Source organism: Drosophila hydei, unplaced genomic scaffold (genome assembly GCF_003285905.1).
Source record: "Drosophila hydei strain 15085-1641.00,03,60 unplaced genomic scaffold, DhydRS2 tig00000063-arrow-pilon, whole genome shotgun sequence".
NCBI classification, from domain to species: Eukaryota; Metazoa; Arthropoda; class Insecta; order Diptera; family Drosophilidae; genus Drosophila; species Drosophila hydei.
Window position 1 is genome coordinate 8,491,581 of NW_022045657.1, and position 19,643 is coordinate 8,511,223.

Genomic DNA, 19,643 nt, shown 5'->3' on the forward strand with positions numbered 1-19,643 from the left:
TTTCAGTTCAGTTGCCAGCAGCCTTCAACGCCTCCTGGGCTGAGCTTCTAGATTGGAATGGGCTATTCTACTGAGCTGCATTGACGCTGGCATCCAAACAGAAACTGGGACGTTGGCAGCAAAAGCAACAGCAGCAGCATCACCAAGTATACAGTCGACACATTTAACGATTATTGCCGGCCATTAAAAATAACAAGCAAAAGTTTTGCGCATAAAGCCGCTTCGGGGATTCATTCAGCGAATCCAGAGGCGAGCAAAACTCTTTAGCCGAATCCTTTCTCAATTGCAATTGTTGATCCTTTCGCAGCTGTGAGGTCTTCGGATTGTATCCTTGTCACAGCTCTTTGCAATCAAATCGCAAAACTTTAAGTTCAATTCAAGCAAAATTCGATTTGCATCGCCAAAATTGTTTTCATCTCAGTAAAAGTTTTTCGTGATAAATTTATCAGTAAGTTTATTTCCTTAGCTAACAGTTCCTGCTTTGAATCCACCTGTCAAATATATATAGTCAAATATATCTGTCTTTTGTGTATTTTTATCACTTTTACACATTCTTTCTACGTTCAATGGAAGTCTTACTAATTATCATGGTACTATGCTTAGATCTGAAACCGAGATGTATAATTTTATTTAAGTACTTATTGAACTATTAAATGTTCATTGAGTCTGACTTTTATTATTTTACTCGTTAAGTTGTGTGATTGTAAGACTCACCAATTTAAATTATACGTTACTTTATTTTTTGCATAGCAATAAGCTTTGTATTGTAAGCAAAAAACGTTTACATGTGAATGACATATTTGCAGCTATCGATTAATTAAAAATATACAAACTACCATTTTCTCTGTCTAACAAAAAACTTTATTGAGGTATTAATCGAGTTATCGTTCATGGTCACACTAAGCTTGTGTTTAAAAACGATATTACAAATTGACAACATATACATGAAAAATGTAATAGCAAGTGATATATTCCATCTCAGAACGCTGCTAAGTGAATATGAAGTGAACACACATCTGAAAAATAAGTGAAGCCTCCTTTTACATAGATGCTCGTATAACAGATAGAACTTATTAGCAAGTGACCTACTCTTGCATTTAGCAGAGACTTCAACCATTTTAGTGCTCTTTCAGCCAAAGCGCCACCTAGCATTCGAACTTTTAACATAACGGAATGCTCCTCAAATTAACAGAAATAAATTATGTTTATAACTAGCTAAATACAGTCACACTGGTCACATACTAAAAGTACACAAATAATTAAATAAACCTTTTTGCAATAACTACACATCATGGACACTGTGAAAGAGCTAATACAATTTATACAACCCAATCAGCGCCTGGATCTTAAAGCAGTGGCTTTAACACATGTGCTAAGTAGGTGAATGCTCAGAGCAAGCGCAGCTTCAATATTGTGCGGCAAACGCAACACGTGCTCAATATATAAGGCAGATTATTGTAAATAGTATGTATATAAATTTCAATGTTCTATGATTTTATAGGTTTGACTGGCAGTACAGAAGGCAAGGATGCAATACTCTCGCTAGATGACATGCTAATAGCTATTTTCGGACTGACGTTGGATGCCAGTGCAACAATAGCAAAGGATGCAGTTCTCAGCCTGATAAATCTCACGGCAGAGGAGGCAGGAGCAATCAAAGTGTTTGAGCTGGCTCTGCAAGTGCAGCCCGTGAGTTGGTGTCGAACATAAAGTAAACTACTCACTAATCACTGAAATTTACAGCGCTTTGCCATTGTGGATGTGGCGGCCAAACAAATATGCGACGAGCAAGCAGAGCTTGCAGATGCCTGGAGCATGGTGCTCAGCAACTTGACCCGCGTCGAGTCGCTGGTGCCGGCCATACTAGACGCATTGGAAAAGGTGTTGCCACAACTAGCCAAAGCGTTTGCCAAATTAGACTATAATAAGAAAAAATCCAAGCTTCATTACTTGGCGCCTATATTTTGTAATCTAACTCAGGTGTCGCGGGGTCGAGAACTCTGCTGCCAGCCAAAGTATCAGCTGCTGGAGAAGTTGCTACCCTTTGCCTCGTTTGAGGAGAGCGTAGTGCGGCGCGGCGGCACCATAGGCATCATTAAAAACATATGCTTTGATGTAGTGTATCATGATGTCATATTGAATGAACAAGATGATATTTTGGTTGCCATTCTGCAGCCGCTGTGTGGACCAGAAGAGTTCAGCGATGAAGACAATGAGAAGCTACCCATTGAACTGCAGGTGAGCATTTAAACCGACTGATCGAGCGGGTATGTTTTATTATCTTTTTCGTACACTCTTTGTAGTACCTGCCAGAAAGCAAGACGCGTGAAATTGATCCGGATCTGCGCAAAATGCTGCTAGAGTGCCTGTTGCAACTCTGTGCTACAAGACGCTGTCGCGAGGTGCTCCGCGCCAAGGGTGTCTATGAAATACTGCGAGAGTATCACAAATGGGAAGCGAAAGTAGGACGAGATAGCGAATGCTTGCTGGCTTGTGAGAACGTTGTCGATATTCTGCTCAAGTGATTATGATTTTGGAAACATATTCCTTATAAATTCTAAGCTTAAAACTTTTCTTTCACAGAAAAGAGGAAGAAATTGGGTTGGACAATTACCATAATATAGAAGTATCAGCAGATCAGGCTGATAAGTTTATCCAGGATGATGCTGCCTATGTTAAGACTCTCTTAGATTAATGTAACCCCCTCCCAGACTGTAAATATGCGTAGGCTAAGTTAAACACGTGTGTAATATTGAAATTTCAATATATGTATGCAGTTTTTATTCAGAATTTTTATAGTTTTCTTGTGAGTGTGTGTTTTATCTTAGTCAGCGCTAGAAAAAGTTGTACGCTCGCAATTAAATGCAAAAGAAGAAACAATTTTAATTCAATTCGATTAGTTTTAGTAGCTTCGTTATCTAGATTTTCGCTTGCGCTTAAATATAAATATAAACTTCTTAGGTGCTAAATACATTTGCATTCAAAAATGTTTAGCAACTGTTTGCCATGAAACTTTCAATGTTTTATTTATACACTTTGTTTGGTCGTTCATTATATATAGCTATGCATATTTTGTATCTTGTATTTTGTATGTAAACTGTGTTGAAGAATTTCAATTATTTCTGTGATAAGCCAATCAGGTGCTTAGTTAATAAAAACTTTTTCATTTTGATTAAATACTTTTGTTGCATTGCAGGCAAGCGATTTCAGCAAAATTTTGTTATCTTATCAAACGCGGGTGCAAATTCTTTTTGTTTTCTTTTTTTTTTTATTTGAATGCGGAAACCATTGCAAGCTCGCTTGGTATAAAAAGAAGTGATTCAATTTGAAACAGAAAAAGTTACAAAATGTAATTATCTTCGTACGTTTACTATTAACAATGCTCATTTATAAAATGCTATTGCTGTCCTCTTCAGCTGTGCACGTAGATTTAGCTTGGTCCTATTGGTTTATCATTTTCATTTTCATTTTCATTTTCATTTTGATTTATGTACGTAAAATGTAGTTAGACTTTTAATTAAACATTTAGGCTTAATGTAATTTTATCATGTCGAAAACTTAGTGTTACATAGCTATATATGATTTTAGTTGTTAACTAAGAACTGCTGTCGCATTAGGTTATCTGTCCACAACTTCCTCCCGGCCTAATAATAAACACAACTGCGAAACTGCGAAATTCGGTCATAAATGCCACTTATGATAGCAAATTCGATAACTAAGAATAGATTAAACAGTACAGAACTTAGCCAAGTATAATTTTGACTACGAGACAATAAGATAAGGCGGAAGAAAAGTTTCGACAAAACTTCAATTTATTGTAAAAAAATCTACCTACATTTGTTAACAGACGCTTATCGCATGAGGCGTGACAGAACCTCGTACCCAAATATCTTGACCTCTTCCGAGTCGAAGGGTATGTAGAGGCAGCCGTGGGAGGGGTGGACCTTGCCCACGGTAAGGCTGGCGGCATGGTAGCCACGTCCAGCGTATAATGTCTCTCCATCGCTAGTGTGACCCACTTGAACGGCACCGGGTGGCACCTCGCCATTTTCGGCAGGTAACCACACGTAGTTCTGGCCACTCAGAGCCTCGTAGTCCTCTAGCTCAATCTCATGGCCGCCATAGGCTACGTAAGCCTTGCCCTTGTTCGGTATGATCTTAGCCGGCAACAAATCGTTGTTGTAAAAAGCACGGCCAATGAATATAGTACCGCCATCGGAATCATGGCCAGCAACAACGGCATCTTGTGGCAAAGCGCCATGGCTGTAGTGTAACCAACTGTGGACTGCGAAGGATCAGTTTAACGGTTTAAGGGTTAACTTATCGAATCATGCTCCGTTGCTTACCAGACATTATGTTCGGCTTTCGAATTGTTACTAACTGTTTGTTAGCTAGACAATATTGATTATGGAAGTCTTTCCATTTGGAATCTTATCTGAGTCGGTATTAGGCAACGGTCTGACTCGAGCGATAGCGTAGTTAACAATCGGTTGATGAATCAAGCTCTCTATATGTGAGGCAACTATTGAAATCATAAAATAAATATGTTACAGATGAGGTTTACCAATGGAGCTATGATTCAACTCTTGGCAACATTAAAGCACTTCAAATGAATCATGCTCGAATCAGTTTTAAAAGTAATTATCGACTTGATGAAATATTAATACATTTTGCCCGATTAAAAGTGAGTGTAGCCGTAAATATAGATTGTTACGCAGATTTTATTCTTTAACTCTAACTAGATGGCCGTTCATTTAAGACTTTCTTACATAATTGTAATTGTTAATTAATTTTTGCCTAAAATTCAGCAATTCCTAACGAATGAATTAATCTATTTACAGTATTCGAACAATAAATACACAGGTGAGTTGTAAGTAAAAATGTAAATATGTTCCTATTCGCTAAAAATAATTGCAATTGAATTTGAATTCACGTTTCTCTTTTTTTAGCTTTGATTTTGACTCGATATTTACCTAGCAGCGCTTAGCGTTTTGTTTTGTTTGTATTTTAAAGGTAAATAGTTTAAATTAAATTGTTTGATATTTGTTTGGTTTTTCTTCCATCAATCATTGTTAAATAGTTGTTAAATATTCATTTATAATCACATAATTGCTTGATGAATTCCATACATGTTTCACATTGTTTTTATCTTCTTCTTGTGTTTCTGCCGTGTTATCCTGTGTTATCCTTGTGTGCAATTATTGTTATGTGCAATCGTAGACACTGAGAGAGTGAGAGAAATAGATCTAGACACACAATAGCTGGTGAGGGAAAGAGTGAGAGATACGGATAGAGCAACGTATGAAATGTGTACAAATAATTTCGCGCAGCTGAATTATGTTAAATGCTTTTTTCACGTTCAGTTTAGCTTAATCCCTCCATCTTTCATGGGTTGCTAGTTACAGCTGTATTTGCTGTTCCTTGCCATTATTATTATTGTTGCTATTGTTGTTGTTGTTGCTGTTACTGCTACCTTGCAGTCGCCAAAAGCAGCAACGCAATGCTAAGCAGCAAGGATTCCACGTTCTTGGCGTGACTGCCATTGCAGGCATCCGCATCACTGCAGCTCTGAAGGCAGCCGTGTACGTATCTGAAAGAAATGGAAGACGGGTAGCTCAGATAATGTTAAGTTATGGCTGCGACAATGGGAATATATTAATGTCAGCATGTTCAGCGCAACGGGAACATACGAATTTTGTTAAATCTCAACTGCACACTTTTTAATATACGTCACGATGCACGAGAGAAAAGTGGGAATGTCACGGTAAAATGGCTAAACCATGGGACTTGCATCACTTATGTGCATAAGCGAGATAAGCTGCGCAACCCAGTTGGCTTTACTCTAATTTGTATGCTAAGTTAAATAGGATTTATATTAAATGCAAAGTAACTCTGTACTTTCTGCACAGGCGTGAATACTTGAGCTTTTACAAGTTTTTAGAAGCTATAGATGTTGCCTTTTGGAACAGTTAACAGACAATGTCTTGCCCTTCCGTTCACATATTATGTTAACTGCAAGTAACAGCATTACTTTAACATTATCTTTATCGTAACACATATCGTTTATTGCAAATCACGGGCGAAATTGCCTGACTACCTATCACGTAATTGTATCAGTTCATAAAAAGTTATAGCAAATACAAACGTGCGCAGTTTATGGACTTATTAAGATACCTGTGCAAATCACCTAATAAAGCTTCACGCATGTCATAACAAAGGATATATGTATATATAAACATATATATACACGTTTTATGTATCTGGCCAGTTCACGCACCTGTTGTCATAGTAGAATTTTCCACAATGCGACATTCTTATAATCTCTGTGTCTGTTGTGAGTGTACCGCTGTCCAGGGCGCAGCCTCGCACCGTTATCGTCTCACCGTTGTCATCTGTGCCAAACGCAGTTCAATAATATTATCAATTCACTTTCAGCTGTATATCATATTTTATTATTACCGTAATAGCCGGCGATCTTAATGCAGGCAGTGGCTGGGAAGAGGCCATCGCGGCCCTTGCGTCCGCCCATGCAGGGCGACTCGAGTATGGCGGTGGAGTAATTATTATGAAATGGATCATCGCAGGCCCGGTTGGCGCCATTATTTGAAACGCACTTGAAACAGTCTATGCAATAACCTGGGGCAGGAGAGTTAAATGCAAATTTGAGAGTTTTATATAGCTTCGGCAATGTCATTTGCTTACCGTTGTGGATGAACAGCAGCAGCATTACCAGGCAGCAGCCTAATTCCATTGACGTGAGCGCCGCCATGATTGAAACAGTCTCGACTCAACACACGGCCTCGCAGATGATGCTGAAAGGAGGGGACTGTGTTATGTGGCCCAATGCCAATGCGGGCATTTCAGCATTTTTGGCCTGTAAGCAAGACAAAAATACATTATAACTGATTGATTATACGGCTTTGGTTGATGGCCGACAAATTGAAAATGTCAACGTCAAGACGTGGGCATATGCGAGTGTTGAGTTTTTCTCATTTTCATAATTGGCTTTTGTGGAAATCCCTGGTCTATTCATGAGTGAAGCTCAATTCTGATTTGGATTTGTCGATTCAACGCTTGAAAGCGTCATGCTCGTAAAAATCAAAAGTTAAGCCCCTCTCGCTCTCTATCAGTTGTCTGGCCCAGAGGCCATAAAAATTTGGCAATTGAAGAGAAGAAGACGCGCCGCCAGCCAAAAGGAAAGGTAATAAATTTTACAGCACCAATTTTTGACACAACTTTCGTCCGCTTTTTTGCGTGGACTCAACTGTGCATGGAGCTTGGGCGTGGTCGTGGTCCGCGGCGGGCACAGGCTGTGGCATATTTTTTATTGCCGAAGTGTAAATAATTGCTTTTCAGACGATTTTCGTGTTGAATGCGCAGCCATATTTCCTTCTTTTTTTTATGGTTCTTGTTAATGGTCATTGTTGTTATTGCTGCAATGGAAGGCGGGTGGTTGGCCGACTTGTCTTGTTCTACGATACTATAAATTATGACAAATGATTTAGACTTGCGAGCAGCAACCTGCCAAGAACTGTAGTTAAGTCAAGAGTTCATAATTTATGTGGCTATCGGAAACGTTTCAATAACCTGTCTATATATATCTCGTATTATGTTCACTTATGTGTTCTCCGCACATATTTACTTTTCGTTGCACTGCTGACAACACATGCAATACAACCCATTAACGGTGTTTGCCAGTCAATCACATTGCAGCACCTGCCTTGATGCATCACTAGCAAACACGATTCATTTCAGCGTGAAATGCGTCGAGCTATGAAAACAATCGATGCAGCGCCAACTAAATATCTATAAAGTAAACACGCTGCGGGCTCTATTCGAATGTGCCCAATGGCACTTCGGCATCTCGGTTATTGCTCTACATATGATTCATTTCGATGATTTATTACAGATTGCAAGCTTGACAGCTGCAGCGCTACAAATTATGAAAATCCGCATGGCCCACGGGTCGTATGTTTCACATTTTAGACACAATTGGCTGCATTAATTATACGCCCCGAGACCCCAGACACACTGTATCCTTGTGTGGGCGTCTGCTGTTGGGCAAGTAATTATTTACAAAATAAAGTAGCGTTACGTAATTAAAACAATTATTTACAATATATCTTAAGGGGCGTTAAGATTTTATTCGCGCTGTATTATAATTAAGGCTAAGTTTTATATGTAGAAAATGCAATATATATGATTCTTTCTACGTAATAATTCATTGTGGCAAGTTGAATTGAACTGTTAATATGTTCACCTGCACCTTCAGACAATGTAACCAGGTGTAATTAAATTGCGAAAGCCGCTCGCCTCTGCTCTTCACATGCCTCTTCTAATGCCACAATACTATTTGCAAATTACCCACTAAGCAGTCTAACAGGTTGACTACCTGGCTGCCTGACCTGATTGAGACGCTGGCTGGCACAGCTAGCTCACAGGAAACAGCATTCAGCACCAGTGGTGACGAAGCGGAAGCCAGTCAATGCCATACCAAGCCCCATACAACTGTGCTTGTTTCTTCCTCTTTTGATTCTATTCTATTCTATTCTTTGGCCAAAATGATGTTTACCTTCTGTGCATTGTGTTGTTGCCTGCGCTCGACTTTCTGTACCTCATAAATAGTTTATAAAGCATTGCCACTGTCTCTCACATCCTCACAACTGTAACACTCAGTTGTCCTCGTTGTCTTTGTCCTCTTTTAACGACTGCCAATGTGCTTGTTAGTTGCAGCCTCAATGTAGTTATCTTATTGTGTGTCTGTGGCAGGACTTATTTAATTTCGTGGCTACCTTTATGGCCAGGCAACGGCTAAGCTGCCTAGTCAGAGTTTATGACGAAGTAGAAAATTTATCCACGCTGAAGTGTGGAAAAGCGTTTGCTTCATTTCCTGGAACGCCTCAAAGGCAACTCAATGAGATGGCTTCTTCTACTGAGTATCTTAAAAAGTGAATGCTTTTCTGCACTCGTTATAGATCTCAACTTTTCTGCTCGAATGTATTATCAGGTTTAAATGGGAGGCAACGTGGATTGGCGCGTGGCGCCCATTAAAAATGAAAAATGACAAAGCCCTCGAGAAACCACAAGTCAGCTGAATAAAACCTTACTCCATTCTCCTAATGCTGGGACATTAATTTCTTAATCTGCTTGTAAATGGAGGTGGGTACGAGCGTATATGCTTCCTGCAGAGTCTAATTGAGGCTGACCAGGTGCAGGTAGGATGTGCCAAGCACCAGCTGCAAGGAAAATGCGGCTTATTATAATTTGGTTTATGTGGCTCTTGGTAAGTAAGAGTGGGAATGATTAAAAAGGAATTGCAAGTTAGCAAATACTTAAGTGAACACTCTTCGGAAAGTCTTAAGACAAGGAATTTGCTTTGTTTGCTGCTGCCTCTGGCTGAGTTTCTGCTTCTGCTGAAACCGAATGATTTATTATGATTTTGGCTTTGACAAAGATAATCTAGGCATAAGGAGACCTCTGCCTGGATTCGTTCGGCTGTCCTGTAGTCGACGTTTCAAGTCTTGTGATTAAGCACAATGCAAACTCGATATCGGCACAGTCATCACTCCCTCTGCCCCTCGCAGATGACAAGGGTTCGCAGAGTCAGAGGCGACAAAAAAGTCAATACAGGGGCAGACAAGCAAAATCTGGCCCAAAGTTTAGACAAAGGTCTCCCTTCGCCGAGACCCTGTGGCCCCTTGAACAGCCGCGTGTGTCATTGTGTCTTAATGGCCTGGAAGTAAATGCCACAGAGCGTCCATTTTACTGCTCAGCCTCGAGTTTCAATCAAAGTTGCAAAGTTTTTGTGCCTGCTCTTTTTTTGCCCATTTGCCCTGCCTTTCCCTGCCTGAATTTCAATTTCTGTCAAATTAACTTTAAATAAATTCAACTTAAACAAGCAAAAAGAGCAAATGGAAAACTTCCTGTGGAAAAGGCCAATTATTAAATTTAATTTTTGTCCCAAACTCTTAGTCATGGCGAAGTTATACTAATTGTCGTTAGCTGAAATATTGTCGCTTCTCATTGTGGGACAAATTAAATAAATGACTTTGTCCACTCAATTTCAATTGAGATTAGTTGACAGTTTTCATGTACTCAAAGCTTTGATATTGTTTGACGCATTCGTTCAATTTGCTCTGCGGGTCACGCTTTGTCATCGAGGCGAAATTAAATTTCATGCATGATAGCCAGTCACACACACTCGCATTTACACACACTCAAATACACAATTATACGTGGACACATCGGGGTAAACGCATTTGCATAGCTGCAACTTTATGTGGAAATTTCGTTGGTGCTGGAAAATGGGGAAACGCTGCGAATTGCATTTGCAATTTACATATACAATTTGCAGTTAGTTGCCGTCGTATGTGTGCCTGTGTGTGTATGTGTGAGAGGGACTGTGTGTGTGTGTCTAGATGTGATTCCTCCACACACTGATCAGAATGCAAACAATGTGATTGTCATGTGTTGAGAGCTGCTCAGTCAGAAAGTTATTTAGTTTTTCACTTTTATTGTTAAATTAATATGCGTTTAATGTGTGTTTAATTACTTTTAATGTCTGTTAGTTTATGACAAAGCAAACATAGAAGTGGCCAAAAATGCAAATGGACATAATTCTCAGAGTCAACATGTTGCATTCAATATTTAAAATGTCAATTTAATGGAAATTCTTGTTGCCATGAGAGTATTTTCAAAGAGAATTTAGATTTATTTAATCTGGCAGTTAGTTGGAGTTATGGAGAGTTCTCATCTGTTAACCAAAATTTTGATTTCATATCCACATATCCACAAAATAGTATCAAATTTAATTAAATGCTTCGTTCATAGAGTTTCCCTGTCGTGATTCCCTTTGAAAGCCAATTAACTGTGTCCTGTCTACTCCCAACTATCCCTTGCCCTTATCCTTTCTATCTTTGTTTATTGGCCATGCTGTGTGGGCCTTTAACGGAAAACGTTTAATGGACGCACACTCTGAAAATGTTGCAAGCTCACGAAAGCAAATTCGTCCAGGAAAGGAGCTACCCGAAATGGCAGGAGATTTATGTCAGGGTCATGAGAGCGCCTAAACTTAGTTTCCCTCTCTCCCTCTCCCTCTCCATCTCCGTCTCCCCTCTCTTTCTCTGTGTGTGTGCTTGTGTGGGAGCACACTGGTGAGCCAGCTTATTGCCATGCTTACCATTAGTTAAGCACTTAAGCCAATTTTTTCAATCAATGCGGCTTCCCCGAATTGGCTCTCCAAATGCCAGATGCCAATTTGAATATGCTTCGAGTGGCATTTGGACCATGCAATGTGCATAATCCCCCAATGTGCACTTGCCTGTCAAGCGTGAGCTATTGTGCGGGTGTCAAAATGAATGCAGCCAGGTAACCGCGAACCAACTGAACCACCAGCCGTGCAACTGCAACACAGATATGCTGCATTTGTGGTTGAGTCGCACGCACTCCGTTCTTTCTGCTGTCTGCTCTACTGTCGTAGCTGTAGCTCTGGCTCCGGCTGTGGCTGTGGCAGTCGACATAAATCAACAATGCGACATGTGGGCAGCTGGCAAATCCGCGATTTCAACCTCTAAACATTCCAATTACTAACCGACCATGACCACGACCACGCCCATATATAGTGCGATAATCAAATTTGCTGCAGGCTGCAGGCAGCTCTAATTGCTCTGGAAAACATTGGCGGCCGAATGATGAGGGCTTATCCATGGAAAGGAATATTAGAGAAGCTAAAGTGCAACTGGATTCTTATTGTATGCGAGCTTAAATGAACTGAAACTCGATGTTAGTTGAATATTCAAAATCAATTTAAGCCTTTATAAAATATTTAAATATCTTTCTTTGACTTCATCTCTTTTGAGCCCTTTGATTGGAATTGCAAATGCATTTAACCTTGGCCATTTTAAGGCTTAGCCAGGCCAATACCCATTTGCACTTGAGAGGCGCTTAAGATCCATTCGTTCATCCTGGTATAGTGCCACTCAAACGGAAGGAGACAAGATAAGAAAGGCTAAGACTGCACTCAATAGTTGCTCAGGGCCAGGCGCAGTGTGAAGTGCGAGGAGATGGTAAGCAGCTTAAGATATTTGCCTGCTGCCTGCACTACATGCAAAGCAGCTCTGCTCTCACTCTTCTATCTGCCCTCCTTCAGAGTGCAGCTGTTGCCTGAGCTAATTAGAAACTTAATGATGTGACAAAATGGCTAGAAGGGCTGCAGAATGGGGCAGCTAATCTTCAGTCATTGACACCAATAGCAGTGTGCTTGTGAGAGTGTGTGTTGGCTGTCTGTTTCCCGATGTTCGATGACACTCGACCGCAATTCGCCAACCGACAAAGCAACAGCCACAAAAGTCCCTTTCTAAGCTCTGAGTGTGTTTGCCACTCAATGAGCCACGTTGACTGTCACTGCCACTTCTGGAATACCCTGCCCTTGCTTCTGTACGTTACCCTATACCTTATCCTCAGCATGTGCCCCGAGGCTCTTGTGTTCATACGGTTCACTGGCTAAACGAGGTTGCTCACTTTTCGTTGTTCGAACTACAAAGCGTATTCGCAGGAAAATTCAGTCTCATGATGTCAATTCCAGGACAGCTGGGCAGACAGACAGGCCAGCAGACAAAGGTAGTCCCATATTGGGGTGTCTCCTGGTTGATTGCCTGGTCAGTGCACAATTCATCTAATTGCGTGGTTATCCTGTTGCTTCAGCCAGTTGCCCAGCTTAATTAATGAATTGGGTTCACTTTACAGTTTTATCGCGTTGTTAACAACGTAAGTGGACGGAGAAGTCTTGACGGGGGAATGGGGGAACTACGAGGGATGCCTCTAGGCACGCGAAGATGGTCGTAATAAATTGCCCAGCTTCCAGTTTCGCTTACGTGCTCCCAGCTGCGGGCTTCAACTAATTGACAAAATACACAAAATAGAATCAGCCTAGTTAAAAATGAAGAATGGGAATGCGGAGAATTAAGGTCTCTAATTAATTAAATTATGCTTGCAAATACTTTGCTGCGGCTTGGATGTTCTTATTTCCACGTGGAATTCTAAAAGGCTTTTTTCATTAACTCTAAGTGCTTGTGCACCACAGGGACAGAGACTCTGTAAAACGGGGACAATGTCCTCGCACATAATGCTGAGGCAGGTATCGATTTTAAATTAAAACTGAATACGACTGAAAGCGGGCTCTAGAAAGGATACTAAAAGGACATTTGAACTGTTTAAAGTGGATTACGTGAGATTAAATGGAAAGTGAACAGCGAAGGAGCAAAAGTCTAAGCAAATCCTGTTTAAGTTTAAATTTTGTTACACACATTAAGATGGTTATACATATTTAAATTGCCCTTATTTGTGTCTCGCTGAACAATTTATACCCATCGATAAATTGTTGACATTGACATCTCCTTAATTTATATACAGAGATTGTAATTGAAGCTTTTCGTTGCCTGCTAAATTTTTAAACAATTCCATGAATAACAAAACAGCAATCAGCACATACAAAGTGCCACGCCCCTTCCCAAGGCAAACTTGTCTATTAAATTCGACTGTCTTCTCTCTGTATGAAAAATTCCCTGAAGAAACTCAATTTAAAGTTGAGTCTCTGAGGCTGTAAGCATGACCGAATGACAGATTGAAGATCTGAGGCAGGAGTTGCACTTCAAGTGGTTTATGTGTGTGTGTGCGTGTGTGTGAGGTCACAAGGGTCACCCACAGGTGAGAAACCAGACAAGTTGCCCAGGGCCTGCGTTTGCCTCACATTTCCTCAATAATGCAAAAAGTTGAAGCCAAAATGAAAATGAAAAGTTATGGAGACCAAAACAGATAAAGTTTATACAAAGACGGGATAATACTTGTATAGACATCACACACACACATGTTTACAAGCAAAGGAAGACTGGGCAACATGACAATTAATTTGATGGGAATAAGCTGAAAACTTAAGTTAATTAAAGTGCTTATCAGAAACACTTGTGTGTGTATACGTATGTATGATTATTTGTGTAACCGGGAGGAAATTATAATTGTAAAATTTGAAATTATGTGAGAGCTCTTAAGTGCGTGTTAAAGGCTCAGCGAGGAGGCTCTGTGAGAGAGGCACAATATGGGGCTGTGGCTTGGAATGTGGATGCGGTTGTTTCTTTGTGTGTGTCCTTGTTTGTGTTTATCCTTGTGTCCCCAGTCACTCGATACCACCTGCTGGGCCTCGTCTCTCTGTTCACCATGCAAATATTTACACTTTATGGGAATCTTTTACACAGCCTTTCCCTTCGCACCTGTCTGTGTGCTTGTCAAGTTGAGCGCAGGCTTTGTCTTTGGCGTGTCGAGTGTTGGATTTGCACATCTAATTATGTTAATCGCCTCACGTGTGCTTCACAGCACCAATGTTGTGCTTTAAAATTATACCAAGGTATTTGAAGTGGAAGTGTGATAATGTTTAGGGAAAGCCAGAGGGGCTTATGAGCGAGCCGGTGTGCACATGGAGTAATCATAAGCTTGGTAGCTAATTTCGTTGAAGTGGCTCAAAAATGAAAGTCAACTGCGGGAAAAGAACAATTCAGCTCTTTACTGAGCTTACATTACCTGTTACATGTTTCCATTGAACTAAAACTAAAAACTATAAAATATATGTAGAGCAACGTGCCTTGTTTCTATGTTGAATATGTAGAGCAGAGCAAAGAGTTTCACATTGTTTAGCCCAGGACTTCAGGAAAAGCCTTGCTCTACTTTAGTCTGCCTGGTGCATCAGAATTTAGCTGCTGAAAGTCAGGCGGGATGGAAAAACATTTCCAATTTATGCTTTGACTATAAATTTAAGCCACATTTTATAGCATGCAGCAGCTACAATGTTGCCCAAAGGCGACGAAGTGTAAGGAGCCTGGTTAGATCGACAGCAGCTATTTGTGTTCCTTTGTGCGATAAATTAGGTGGAAAAGGGTTAACTGCCTACTCTAAAAATCCATTTGCATTTTAATGAAATGAACAACTATGCAATGCTATATATATAAAATATGCAATTTATTTTTAACGGAATGCAGCTGAAATAAATAAAGCACATGCGGCTTACCTATTTAATTAAATTGTTTAGTAAATCCAATCAACATATTAAGCCATGCGTTGCGTATACGCAATATAATCTGTCTGCAGCAAGCAGCAATCGAGAATATTTTCTCGAGAATATTTTCTCGACGACTGCGTCAGCCATTCGTCTCCGTGCTCCTTGCCTGAGTCGCAATGCGCCAATAATTTCTCATTATTTTTTCAGGAAGCTGATTTACAGCAGAGCAAGAGGAATCGAAAGCTGTCAGTTGGCATTATCCTTGCCAGCGTCTCTCTTTAAAGTTCAGCCTCTGCTGGGCACGGCTTACATCTACCTTCACGCCCCTTATTGGCATACGCTAGCCCTGCCAGATGTAGCCCAAGGGGCGGCTGAGGTTTTCTGTCGTAGTTGCTCATCAAACAAAGTGCATTTTGTCGTTCAGCATGACACAAGTGAAAGCAACAAGAGCATCAACCACTGCAGCAGAAATGAAGAGCAAACTACAGCAGTTCATTTTACTTGTTATTCTGCGTTTCTCCCGTTTTCCCACTGCAAATTTCTTTTAATTTGAACCAGCGAAGCGGCACCCAACGATTTTTTCTTGTTTTACTTTTTTGAAATACTTTAACTTATTTACAAAGTGCGCAGAACGCCGCAAAGTATGCAACGGGAGCAGCAACTGTTAAGAGTTGTAAGCTCTGCTCTGAACCTTAAGCGGTTCATGGAGTTGGGAGTAGGAACAGCTGAGCGGGCGCTGAGCTCAATACTTTTCGTTCTTCGAGGAAACTTTTGCCTGTGCTTGGAGTTTTACTTTTCTATTTTTTTTTTTTTTTTTTTTTTTTTTTTTTTTTTTTTTTTTTTCGTTTTTATTTCTTTATTTTGTTGCAGCTTATTGTCTTAGACTCTATAGCGCATTTAGCTCTAAACCTTAACTAATGGGAGGGCAGATATGCCAATTATTCTGCACTTGTAGCTACTATCTTAATTAGTTCTAATATTGTCTAGAGGATGCAATCTCTTCAGTCTTCGCCTATTGTTGTTTATAGCCAGGTTGCTTGCGAGATGGTTAGGATGCGCTGCAAGTCTGTCCGCGTATCTTGAACTGTGTCGCCCAATGAGTTCAGCAACTGTGGGAATTGCTAAATCCCTATGTAAGACTGAGTTTCTTACAAACCAGCTGGCTCCAGTCCATCTGCGTAGTGCTTTATTCTGCAGGGTCTGAATTTTGTTCCTTGTAGTCTTCGCCGAGGAGCCCCATAGAGAGATACCATATACGAAGGTTGGGACAACTATTGCCTTGTAGATGGCGGCCTTGCTGCTGTAAGACAACTTGCTTGAAGCTCTCAGCATCCAGTCGAGGGTTTTTAGCTTGCTTTTGCATTTTGAGGTTACTTGACTTATGTGCGCTTTAAAAGTCAGCCTTCTGTCAAGAGTGATACCAAGGTACTTTACTTTTGAGGCTTTGGGAATAGTGGGCCCCAATGCAACGCTTGGGCAATCTCCTCTTCTAGTGGCGAAGGTAGTATGTACAGACTTTTGTGCATTAATGGTGATACACCACCGTTTTGCCCAGCGTCCGAAAGAGTCCAGATATTTTTGTAGTGAGTCTGAAGCTTCTTGCGCAGATACGTGACGTGATAAGATGGCGGTGTCATCTGCATAGGTCGCTATGAGTACTGCATCTGTACTTCCTATATTTGGCTCGGGAGTTGGCATATCTCCTGTGAATAAAGTATAAAGTGTTGGGCCTAGAACACTACCCTGTGGTACTCCAGCCATAATTGGTCTAGTCAAGGATACTGTTTGCCCCCTTGACACTTGGAAGGTTCTTCCAATAAGGTATGAGGATAGCAACGCGAAAAATGGGGCTGGAAGGGTGGTCCTCACTTTCTGCAGCAGTCCCAGGTGCCAAACTCGATCAAACGCCTGTTTGATGTCTAAAAAGACGGCAGAGCAGTACATCTTTTCTTCAAAGGCTCCAAGGATATGGTGCACAACTCTGTGAACCTGTTCCGGTGTTCCATGCTGTCTCCTGAAGCCAAACTGATGGTTTGGAATGGCCTCCTGGCGTCCCAGATGTGTCAGTACTCGTTCCAGAAATATTCTTTCGAATATTTTGGAGAGTACTGGCAACAGGCTAATTGGTCTGTACGACTCAATTTCTCCCACGGGTTTGCCAGGCTTAGGAATCATCACAATCACGGCGCGCTTCCAGCAGGCTGGAAAGTGCCGGATGCGGAGCATGGCGTTGTACACCATAGTTATGTAGTCTATGGTGGAGTCAGGCAGTGCTCTAAGGACTCTGCCGTTTATTAGATCATATCCAGGGGATTTTTTTGCCTTCACTCTTCTGATGTGTTCAAGAACCTCTTCTTTTGTACATCCAGTTATCTGGTCTTCAGCTGGGAGGGGCGAGAGAACGATGTCTTCTGTTGCTTCGATTTCTGAGGCCTCTGCGGTAATCACCGGCGTGAATTGGTCTTGAAGGTGGTTTGCAAAAGCCTCAGCTTGAGCTTCGTCTCCAATGTGCCAGGAACCAGAAATGCTCCGAATGGGATGACGTCGTATTGGCTGCCGTTTGAGCTTTCTTGTAAATTTCCATAATTGAAACTCTGCGTCAGTGGGCGATTCAGCTCGTACCAGCGCATCGCTGATACACCTCTTTTGAAGCAGGGCGAGAGCAGCTTTAAGATGCCTCGTGGCTTCGTTGTACATGGATTTGGCATCAGGCGTGCGTAATCTTAACCAGCGTCTCCTGGCCCATCTTTTGTGTATTAGTAGGTGTTGGGCCTCCAAGGTGAGGGGGATGTTGTACGGAGACTGTTGTCTTGTTTGGCAAGATGGTGGGGCGGCTTGGTGCGCAGCTTTGACTATTTCTTCCTGCAGTTTGTTTGCTGCGTAGTCCACGTCTTCAGGAGTGTTAAGTTCCATTTCTATGTGCAAAGAGTAATGGAGCTCGCGCCTAAAGACTCCTAAATCTGATCCTGCTGGCAGTAGTTGTTTCCTAATGGGCAAGGGCTGTGGCTGCGCGTGGATTGTGACTATTAGTGGCAGGTGGTCAGAGGATAGGTCCAAGGATTCTTCAATGGTCAATTGCCGGTCACAGATGCCTTTGTAGACAGCGAAGTCGATTGCCGAGGGCCTGTGTCCATTAATTGGGTAACGGGTGGGGGCTCCAGTCGCCAATATGCTGAATTGTAAGTTTTGAATCGCCTCAAATATGACTTCTCCGCGACGATTCGCACTATTGCTTCCCCAAAATGGGTGCCATCCATTCCAGTCGCCGCCGATGAGGGTCTTATTCAACCTTTGGCCTAGAACCTGTTCCATGTGATGATCACACAGACCAGTGTTTGGCGGAAGATAAATTGACGCAACTTCGATCGCTCCAATAGACGTAGGCAGGGTGATGGCTGAGACCTGCATTGTTGCGTTGCAAATTGGCAGTAAAGGTGTATGCGGTATTGTTGCTCGTATGAGGATTGAGGATCCACCAAAGCAGTTTGCTCCTTCACCATGAGCCTGATAGTGTTCGTATCCGAAAATTTGTGTAGTGGGGCACTCATGAGTTTCTGTTATTAACATTATATCTATGTTTTCTTGTGAGAGAAACGCAGCCAGTTCCTGAGTCTTGTTTCTCAGGCCATTGGCGTTCCAGATACCCACACGTAAAGCCATTATTTGTAGGCAAGCTTGGTTATGATGGCCATTAAACTGTTTAGCATGGTTGCTTGTTGGGATTGTACTTCTCGCATCGCTTTGAGCTCGGCATTAATTGCGTCAAACTGACGTTGTTGTTGCTGAAGCATTTCAGTGAACAAAGTGTCACTTGTGGTATTCTTATTTGACGGTCCACCTCTAGCGGCCTGTGCGTAAGAAACACCACTAATAGGCGTTGCAAAGCTCGTGGCTTGGGTAATGCTCCGGGGCCTTGTAATTTCGGAAGCAGTACTCGGACCCGTAGACGGTGTTTGTGTGGGACTCCTTTTTTGTGCTGGGGATTGCAATTTGCGCAACCGCTTGTATACTTGGCAGCCCTTATAGTTGGCTGGGTGCTGTAACTCACAGTGCACACAAGTTGGTGCCTGGTCCTTTTCGCGGGTGCAGTCTTTGGATGCGTGTTTCCCGGCGCAACGCACACATCTGGGAGCTTTGTGGCAGTAGCGTTGTGTGTGTCCAAATTCTTGACAGCGATGGCATTGTGTCAGGTCGTTGTATCTTCTTGGCAGTTCCACTGTGCAGCGTTGCCTGCAGACAACTCGAATGTCCAAAATTTCTTTGTTGTTGGGGGCCTGAGCCACGTCAACAAAAAATATATTTAGCGGTGTTTTGTCCATACGGCTCAGTGGGTTGTGCACATTTGTAATTGTGTGGCCTTTGGTTTCCAATTCCTTTTTAATTAGTGTTGTATCAGTGCTGGAGTGAAGCCCTTTGAACACGACTCTATATGGTTTGTCCTCCTTAAGCTGGTAGCAGTGGAACTCCAATTCCAGCTTAGTAAAGTGGTCTATAACTCTGCGATAGTCCTCACTGCATTGGGTTAATACACCTATGTTATTCTTCTTTGGCTTAATTACGTATGATTTAGCATCAATTACTTTATCTATTATCTGTT

At 41.5% G+C, this 19,643-nt stretch overlaps 3 protein-coding genes across 6 annotated transcripts in view; 1 reads left to right on the forward strand and 2 right to left on the reverse strand.

Annotated features, from left to right (window-relative positions):
* Window positions 1-1,210: 1,210 nt before the first annotated feature.
* Window positions 1,211-2,790, forward strand: LOC111595598 (protein HGH1 homolog). Its single transcript, XM_023309411.2, has 5 exons — window positions 1,211-1,376; window positions 1,502-1,689; window positions 1,744-2,238; window positions 2,304-2,521; window positions 2,584-2,790. The coding sequence occupies exons 1-5, from the start codon at window positions 1,292-1,294 to the stop codon at window positions 2,693-2,695; spliced, it is 1,098 nt and encodes a 365-aa protein (XP_023165179.2). The 5' UTR covers window positions 1,211-1,291; the 3' UTR covers window positions 2,696-2,790.
* A 722-nt stretch (window positions 2,791-3,512) lies between these two features.
* Window positions 3,513-4,588, reverse strand: LOC111595621. The gene is made up of 2 exons (XM_023309432.2): window positions 4,347-4,588; window positions 3,513-4,285 (listed from the first exon to the last, which is right to left on the reverse strand). Exons 1-2 carry the CDS (start codon window positions 4,351-4,353, stop codon window positions 3,852-3,854), a joined length of 441 nt encoding a protein of 146 aa, XP_023165200.1. The 5' UTR covers window positions 4,354-4,588; the 3' UTR covers window positions 3,513-3,851.
* A 678-nt stretch (window positions 4,589-5,266) lies between these two features.
* LOC111595611 overlaps window positions 5,267-19,643 on the reverse strand; it is a 35,651-nt gene continuing 21,274 nt past the window's right edge. For all 4 annotated transcript variants that reach the window (XM_030222829.1, XM_030222827.1, XM_030222826.1 and 1 more), the window contains 4 exons: window positions 6,703-6,874; window positions 6,460-6,636; window positions 6,278-6,392; window positions 5,267-5,590 (listed from right to left, as the gene is read on the reverse strand). In XM_030222829.1, the coding sequence (XP_030078689.1) occupies window positions 5,470-5,590; window positions 6,278-6,392; window positions 6,460-6,636; window positions 6,703-6,769 (480 nt within the window). In that variant the 5' untranslated portion in view covers window positions 6,770-6,874 and the 3' untranslated portion in view covers window positions 5,267-5,469. The remainder of the gene's footprint in view (window positions 5,591-6,277; window positions 6,393-6,459; window positions 6,637-6,702; window positions 6,875-19,643) is intronic.